Below are 9,783 nucleotides of genomic sequence, written 5' to 3'. Positions count from 1 at the left end.
TTTCATATTACAAGAACAAATTGCATTTTTAATGTTGCACAATCTAGTAACACGAAACTGCTCGCTATTCATTCGACCATAGTGGCTTTGCTTATTAAACAATTAATACAAGCAATCTATATGAACGATTTGTTCGTATGCAAGACCGCACGCTGCGAACTACAACCATAATTCAAGTGTTACTAAACACACGGCCATTTATCTCGCCTCGGAAGCGTGGCTCGTCGTGGCCCTTAGCAACGACCATAAAAAATTGCCTGCATGATCCACGATAGATCAGAGGCCAACTTGTGTGTACCGGACGATCACCTCCACGCCGCCACAATCTTTTTTCACGACGACACAGCGACATCGAGCGACCTCTTCCAGCGAAAATGAGCGGAAAAAAGGAGCATGAGGAAGAGGTGGCAAGTAGAAGTTTCGACGTCTGCAGTGGTTCTTTGGCCGAGCTGGTACCATCTTGTTCCCACGATTGGTCTCGACAATCGGAAATTGAGTTCTCTCAGTCTAACCGGCGTGCCGCCCACACGTCGCGTAAGCGTTTCATCGGGGGATTCGATTCGGGAATTTATATCGTGCTGACAAATTTTATCAGGCTTCGGTGGCAAGCGTCGTGCGCCCACGCACGCCCGTAAATCACGTCAGGTCGGTCATGCGTTTTCCCAGCGTGGCGCGATAGAAGATTGCCTTTTGGGAACAACGACATATCTAGACTTCACGATCTGTAGACTACTCTTGTATACCATTTTATACTCTAAATTTCTTGCAGTGAAATCTCACTCCAAGAAAATGAAAATACAACCACCCTTCTTTAAAAAGAGCAACAATTTTCACTTTTTTTAGAGTGAAATTTCACTCCTTTAAAATGAAAATTCATTCTAAAAAGAATGAAAATTATCATTTTTTTTCAAAAAGTGAAATATTTTCACTTGTTTTTAAAAGTGATTGTATGTTCACTTTCTTGGAATGAGATTTCACTGCAAGAAATTTAGAATATAGGCTCATGAATAATTGTCCAAATTATAAGACAGCGAGATTTTCAAAATTTTAAGATTTCGAAAATTACAAACTTTGAGATTTTATAATTTTAGTATTCGATATTCACAGTATTCGATCTTAAGTAATGTCTTAAAATACTAAGTCCTCTAATTGGTTCATGGCATCTTAAGGGCCGTGGCACACAAAAAATTTAAAAAAAACTTAAGGCAGTAAAGCGTAAGTAATAAGGAAATCAACATATTGGATTGGCTACTGCTTACATTATGGCCTTATGGATTCTACTGTGATTGGTCAATTTGCTTACTGCTTACGTTTTACTGCTTAAGATTTTTGAATATCTCAGATATTTCGATGTCTATTTTAGAGATCCCACGCTACATCAGATACAATTACAAAATTCACACTCACCAAGACTCGCAGTCATAGCCTCAAGATCCTTAGGCTTCCTCTTCCTGGGTCTACCCTTCTGCCTGGGCGGTGGGACCACGGCGGCGGCGCCATTGAAGTAGGGCACCTTTGGGGGCGAAGAAGCATCGGGGACGGAGGGCGTGGAAGGTTGCAGTGGCACCGGACTGACGTGACTATGCGGGTGCTGGGGGTGCATCGAGTGATGAGGGTGCGGTGGCGCGTGATGATGATGATGGTGATGGAGGAACTCGGGCGAAGGGAAGGGCTGGCCGGGATAGTGCGGCCCGGGTGGGTAGACCGGGACCGGCGGACTTTGGGCCGGATGCAGTTCGGCGCCCATCTCGTAATGCAGCCGACAGAGCACGGCGCCGTCTCTCATGCCGAAGTGGTCACCCTTCGTCAAGAGCACGGCGCACGCCGCACATGAAAAGCACCGCACGTGGAAAACGAGCTCGCGTGCGCGCATCACCAGCTCGGACGCGAGGATCGCCGCTTGGCAGCGCGCGCATCGTTTCATGCTGCCGAACATCCTGCGAACACAGAACAGAAGAGATCAATATTATATTGCAATGCATATCAAGTAGACTGCGCAGATCGTATCGTATAAAGGTCGCGTTTCAGTATGATGATATTGTAATGGGTCTCAGATAGCAATTAATAGTCATATCGACGATATGAAATCCTTCAGATCAAGATACAATGTGTCCACACTTCACACATAAATGATAAGTAGAGATATTAAAAGATTAGAGTAAATCCAGATCTACAATGAGTCGATAATCCTAAGTCGGTAATCCTAAGTCTTATCGATGAATCGGTAAAGTTGATCAACAGCCAGGTTGTACAATTAACAATATGACTACGATTTTCTTAACACTAATTAAATTCAGTTAATCAAATTATTCTCTAAATTTTTTTTGAAAATGAAATAATTCCGAACGGTATCTATTTCGACTTATTTCATAATAGATCGGAGAGACTCGATTGACGGATAAAAGTTAAGAGTTAAGATCAAATTAATTAATAACGAGGGACCTTACAAATAAATTCAATCTTACCACTTAACTTTTTCGAATTAACTGTGTGTAACATGTGGTTCAATTCGTTGTAAAATTAATTTAGAGACTGTCATTCTTCTATATATAATCTTGTTTATCCTAACACAACCAAAGTTTACAATTTTCACGTTTATGTATTCGTTTAATTTTCATATTCGTGAATGTTGGAAAGAAATATATTCTCGAAGTGAGAAATATTACGACACGAACATTTGCCTCACGCGATCAAAGAGTGAAACAAATGTACAACAAATATATGACGCGTACATTATTATTAAAGCTACACGCAGTGCTCCTCTCTATCCTTTAATAAATCTCTCGTGTTCAGTTAATCGAGAGAAAAGGAGGAAAATAATCTTTACAAAAATGAGCCTCATCGCGACCAGTGTCGCGTTATTCAGTATAAACACATTCCACACGTCCGACTGCTATCGCTTCGAGATATCCCCTCGGTATCAACCAATGTCCTCAATGGAGTTCCGCTAAAGAGAGGCCGCGTCGAGCGTTGAGGGAGCGAGAAAAAGATGAGAAAAAGTGAGAAAGGAAAGGAAAAAAAAGAAAAAGGAGAAGGATATACAGGTCGGCCAATATCGCGAAGGCCGGCGAAGATACGTCCGGTAGCTTCGCGCAAAGATGGGAGCGGAAGGGCGGAAAGGGAGGGAAAGAGGAATATACCGATGCACCGGGCGCCGTGACATCGCTACTGCATTAGCGGCACCCTGCAGTCTCCATTACCGGAGCCAGTCGACTATCTGGCCGACAACCACGCCGCGACTACCTACCTAACCACTTATCTCGCTCCACGCTTACTAAATATATTACCACCCCGCGCCCCCTACTAAAGAACCTAGATAAAGACATGGCCCGATCTTATAACGCCGATCTCGGAGCCGGTCTCCGCGTACGCACGGCCCTTTACGATGTCCCGATGTCGAGGTATTGGATCGGAAATGGACGGATTTTGGCGACGGTAGAACGAACAGCGCGATACGTTTCATCGCAGAGACAGAATGGACGCGATAGAAAAGCTCGCGCTCCTCAACCTTCGCTGTAAATAAATCTCGTGGGCCATTAAATGTCCACGTCTGAAAAATGTCTCGACTTTTTTTTCTTTGCATGTTAAACTTCCACTTTTTTTCTACATACTTTGCTTTCTATACATTTAATTCTTCGAAGCGGTAGATATCTGTATCACAGTTATTAAAGATGGATCTATAAAACCCACAATTTATGTTGATTAAAAGATTAATTTTAAAGAAAATTAAAGTGATATCTTGTTCAAAGTCTGTATCATTTCTCTTGTTAGAGAGATGGTGATCTCTTTTATATACATGTGTTGATATGTGCACTCTAAATTTCTTCAGTGAAATCTCACTTCAAGAAAGTGAAAATACAATCACCCTTCATTTCTGGAAAAAAAATGACAATTTTCATTCTTTTTTGATTTAAGAATTAAATTTTTACTTCAAAGTGAAATCTTATTTCAAAAAAAATTAAGTTTCACTCCTTTAAAGTGAAAATTTAATTCTTAAATCTAAACTCTTTTTCAAGAAGTGAAATATTTTCACTTTTTTAATCTATTAGTAGAGATTGTCATACAAAGATATCTTTGTTAATTTACTATTCTTCCGAGCGAAGTGATGATCAAATACAATCATTTGATTGACATATATCAATTATCTGATACATGTTTTCATTATGAATGGATGTGAACCCCAGATCTTTTAGCATAAAGAGACATGCAACTTAATCTCTATGATCTCTATGATTTCTATGATACAAAAATGACATAAGCTGTATAAAAACGAATTAGTACTAAGTTTATTTTAACAGCAACAATTTAGCGGTGACACACAAAAAGATTTAATTGAATAGATCTAATAGTTAACCTATTCATTAGCTACAGAAGCTTCATATAGATATCTGGATTTTATGTAATAATTTCTGCAAATTATAGATTCTAGAATTTTAAAAGTAACGTTTAAGCTTTCACATCTTCGCAAATATTTCATTTCAGATTCTTCGGCCATCAAGCTTTGAATGAATTGATAAATACGCTTACGGTGTTGCAAGTGAAATTTCCACAGATCAGAGAACGAAAATAAGATGAACGAGAACAAAGAGAGGATGTGAATACACGAAATGCTATTCACGATAGAATCTGCATGATTGGAAAATAGAGACACGCGGAACAATATGCATATGAGGAACATCTGCTGGAACAAAATAATCTACATAAATAAAAGATTACGTAAATTGATTTTGTGTTGAAATCGTACGGATGAGATAAACATTCTGCTAAAAGTCTATTCTAGATTTCGCAGAACAAAATTAAATTACGAGAAAAAAAGTGTACATATACATACACACATATGAAAACGCGAATATATATGAATTTGTATTATTAAAATTCCAAAAATGAAGTAATTTAAAATGGTGATATTTACAAAGGAAGGAATTCTTTCTCTCAAAAGCGGAAGAAAATCATAAATTCGAAGGGCTGTTTGTGAGACCGAAACCTAATCTGGGGGAACTAACCGCAGACTAAGTATTCGCTCCTTCGAGGGTCTCTTGACTCGAGACACATTGTTATCGTTTCTGATCCTATTGACTACTCTATTCTCAATGGAACGATGGTCACGGGTGAAGCTGGTTTGTCTCCAACGGCGTGTAAGACCGCATATTTTCATCTAATCGGATCTGTCGCGCTTTGTTCGCTAATCGAGCGAGATACCGTTGGTTGAAGAAAATTGAAAGTGAAAAATACGTGGTAACAGTACACAAAAAACAATTCACTCTCGAGCTAAAAAAATATTTTATCAAAATGTATCACTGTATACTGAAATATTCTTCTAAAAGGTATAAACAATATCTTTCAATCTCGAGAAAAATTAGAAGGAAAATAAATAGTATGGCGTGTGACAGACAATTTAATAACAATTTAAATACTAATACTGATAAGTGTGTTAAAGATAGCGCAATCAAAATGAACTTACTCGCGTTGAGAGTTTCGACTAGATAAATTTCCGCCATTAATCTACTGTCAACAGGTAAGATTAGCGTTTTCCAGAAGAACTATAATTTACATTCTTGGGGGCTACTTCGGGCGGAAACATGAGACATGACGTGAAACAGCGCGGGACAGTCGCGATGTGACGCATAACGCGAACTAAAGCCCTCGGCAACCCAACCGTGTTACCCTCAAAATCCCATAAAACATTCTTCCCCCTTATTTATACTTCTCTCGGTGAAACACCACACCCCGTACACTACTGCGAGTGTTCGACCGACCCGGCCAACCAATGCAGGTAAAACGTTGCCGGGGCAACGTCGATTGGGAACGATGAGACCGAGCGAAATCCGCAGACTTCGGCCCCCCCGTCGAACGTGACCTGGAGGCGGTTTTTCAGGACCTTTCGTCACCTCTAAGGCCCCGTTGAGCCGGATGAATGAACCGGGACCCCGGGAACGATCTCATTCGGGTCTTCATCCTCGGCTTGGGACAAGACGGAGCGGCGGGAGGGAAAGGGAAAAGAGGGAGGGAGGAACGCCCGCAGAGTTTTACAAGATGCGACCATATGCGATACATTATTATACAATGCGGGAGAGAGGCACGCTCTAAGCGCGCCACAGTCACCCTCCTCCAAGGGGGAGAAAAGAGCGGCGGAAATCCTTTATGGAACTCGCGCCGAACGCGGCGGACCGCTCGCCGCGCGTTCGCACACTCGGACTCTATCACGTGGACTTGCCTCTTTCTTCTTTTCCTTTCGTCTTTTCTTCTTCCGGCTCCCGAAAGAGCGAAAGAAAGAGAACCGGCCGCTCTCTTTTCTCTCCTTCTTCCGGAACACTGTCTCTCGTTGCGAGAGATTTCTTCTTATGCCGCGAGATCGGCTGCCAATCGCGCTCGCATTTGCGAGTAACGTCACGTGTCATGATTCTTGAACAGGATGATAAGTAGGTTAGGTTAGATTAGGTTAGGTCAGATTAGTAATTGGCGATCGGAGTTCACGCGCGTAATGTCAAACAATTTCCTTGTTCCTTCGGCGATGGAGCGAGAGAAACAAGCAACACTTGCTACCGAGAGAAGCTGATTTCTCACGGCACGGCAACCAAGGATCGCCATTTAGGTACATAACGACATTAGCATTGACGCATTCCTGATGCCAGCGAAGCGAAAGGAACCGAAGTATCGATGTCATACTTAGCGTCTTTACGTCCATGCATCTGTTTCATCCACTTTTACGTCGGCTCGTGTGTCGCCGACGCATTTCTCAAACGGTGTGGGCACATTTATTTTCGCGCATCGCGCCACAATCGGGAGGGGGGGATCTGCCCGATTAGATCTGCGCCGCGGTTATCGTCAAATGCATTAATTATGGAGTCGGGGAGAATTCCGCGCTCGGCAGCACTGCCACGATGGCCTTTATCGTGGAAATAATAATTTACAACATCGGTGTCGCCAGGCAAGGCTGGAGCCGCTTAATCCCCGAACGTGCACGCAGAAAACGGGTTGCTGGTAAAAATGTATCGGAGGCTGCGGCACGATACAGGGTGTCTCCGAGATCGCATCTCGAGACACTTTTGCGCCATTTTATATATAACATTTTCGAAATCATCTTTTTCGCGAAGAATTTTAACGGATTAGTTAAATCACTCCTTGTATTCACTGCTTAAGGTCATAAAAAGGGACAGCAATTCAGTCAAAACTTACTCATCATTATTCGATAATGCATTGCATTATCGAACATTGCATTATGGGTGAAAAGATGTTTCTGTTTCTACTAATGTAATTTAACTTTAATCTCGGTTCAATTAACTTTTCATCTTTTTCTAGTTTTAAGACTAAGAAAAAGATGAAGAGTAAGTTGAACCGAGATTAAAGTTAATTTACATTGGTAGAAACGAGCATTAATCTTCCTCTATGTAACTTTACAATTGTGATTTAAATGATGTGGCAGTATATTACCACGTCAAGATAACAATAATAATAAATAAAAAATATATAACGAAAAATGCTTAATGTGATATTTACTTTTTAATATTTATGCTTATATAAAAAGCCATTTATCTTAGTAATAAGCTGACAGTTTCTATGTAAATCAATTAGCTAAAATTTATATCGACAATTATTTACATTATCAGTAATACTTATATCACTTTTGTGTGTATTACGAATATAAATATGAATAGATAAAATATTTAAAATGGTTAAATTATTTGATAGCAACCATATTATAAAAATTCTACAAATGTTACACATGTTGTTTCTGCAAATGTCATACATTTTATATTATGTATTAAATATTACAATACATATGTATTATAATGTATTGTAAATCATATGTATTAAATCTTTTGTTAGCAGAATTGTTCGCATTGGACACCACGTACATAGTAACTAGCATACATACGGTAAATATACGATACATATCGGTAGATATCTTCAGACCTTCGTAGCTTTTGGACATCCAGCCGTTGACTAATACGACAGAAACACAAGACACCATAAAGTGCGTACAAAATCTGTATCAAGGTCGCTAACCAATCTCTACGCGATCGCTCGCAACGCGACATCCTCCGATTCGCAGTGTACTTCTAAAGACTTGATCTTAAAATAGAGTTATTTTCAAACATAGCGTATTTCTACATTCCGTATTTCGCGAGGAATTGTAGGAGGGGAACAAACTCAAAATCCAAGAATCTCAGGTTCCAATACATTAAAAAATATCGATATAAATTTAATATACGATATCTGAGAGAAAAATATCGAAGCATTACGAAGTAAATGTTATTTACATTTTTTTTTCGATATTTATTAGTTGTGAAAAAAATCTAATTGTGATGAAACATTCCTGTGAAATATGTCTCATTAAAAATTAAAATAGATGACTTGTTTTGCTAGAAATATAATTTTATTTCGCCATTATTTAAATAAAGATTTATTTCAGTGAAATAAATATATTTCTCGCAAACAAAATTGTGAGCATCTTTTTCTCAATGTATATATCATTTTCTGTTAATAACATCAACATGATTTGAATTTTAACACCATGAGTTTTAAATCCACACCATAATAATGTAATGAATATTAACACTAGTAATGAGAATTATATACATAGATATCGCATGATGTCAAATTTCTACGGATACTTTTCGTGAAACGTCTCAAAAAGATTCTTTCATATTATGAAGAAATTGTCTTACGTGTACAAGTAATAATATTATTCCGATATTATTATTTTTATATATATTTTATATATATATATATATATATATATCAATCCAGATAACAAAAAGTTCAAAATCATGGACATAATAATAAGCTTAAAAACTTTTAAAAATTCGTTTTTGAACATGCGTGTCGTCTGGAAATAATGTAGCCACTTCTGTCTCCTTATTATGTTTGCGTTACTCGTTGTAATCATCAATTTATTTTATTATTATTAGAAACAAAAGTTCCCGAAGATTGTGAAAATCGTTGTCAGCGACGCGATTTTAATAGCGGACATGACAGACGCGCTCGTGTGTACGATGTTATTAACGACACAAACGCTCGCCGGAAGTGCTCGGCGAAAGAACACCTGATGAATGATTTTCGCGTAAATTCCGAAGTGACTCGTTCGACACGACGCGGCTCAGCGCGGACTCGCGCGGAATTCGACGAGCTCGAGTTTCTTTTTCTTTCCTTCGTGCCACGCTACCTCCTCGCACGTTTTATTTTATGAATAATGTAGCGACAGCCCGCGGACCAGGGCCCTCAGAACTGAGGACGCTTTGCGCGCAACCAGCAGTGGACACACGCTGTGCGTGGGACGCTCTACGTGACCGCTACCGGCAGTGCTCGCATTAATCTAGATCACGGGCGTTATATCGCCGACCGTCTTCTTATTGGCATACCAACGACCTGGCCCTCTCCCTTCGGTTAATGTACACATAATGTATTGCAGAACATTGACGCCTATCCTCATTCTCGACAACATCTCGATTCTTTATATTATGCCAGAACTTTAAACCTTTGGACTATATATATTACCTACTCGCATTTACAAATTCCCAAGTTAGATGTAGTTTTGGCAGATTCTTTGATTGGAATTATTCGGAAAACATTTCGCATTTTGTGAAAAAAAGGATGCAAATAATTTAATTAGAAAATTTAAAGATATTTTTCAACTATCTATTTAATTCTTTGGGAATAGCTTTCTGACAAAGCAATTTTTAGAAGATTTGTTTTTTAAGGCTTTTCTGATTGTTAAATTCTATTCTCTCTCTCTCTCTCTNTNCTNTCTCTCTCTCTCTCTCTCTNTCTNTCTNTCTCTCT

General features: G+C 39.3%; 1 protein-coding gene across 1 annotated transcript in view; it reads right to left on the bottom strand.

Moving 5' to 3' along the window:
* Positions 1-9,783, bottom strand: part of LOC105621611 (protein apterous-like) — a 47,534-nt gene that overhangs the window by 6,881 nt on the left and 30,870 nt on the right. The window contains exon 4 of the mRNA XM_012203080.1: positions 1,408-1,937. Within this exon, the coding sequence (XP_012058470.1) occupies positions 1,408-1,937 (530 nt within the window). The remainder of the gene's footprint in view (positions 1-1,407; positions 1,938-9,783) is intronic.

This window comes from Atta cephalotes (assembly GCF_000143395.1).
Source record: "Atta cephalotes unplaced genomic scaffold scaffold00035, whole genome shotgun sequence".
Lineage (NCBI taxonomy): Eukaryota > Metazoa > Arthropoda > Insecta > Hymenoptera > Formicidae > Atta > Atta cephalotes.
This window is presented reverse-complemented; position numbering and strand designations above follow the sequence as displayed.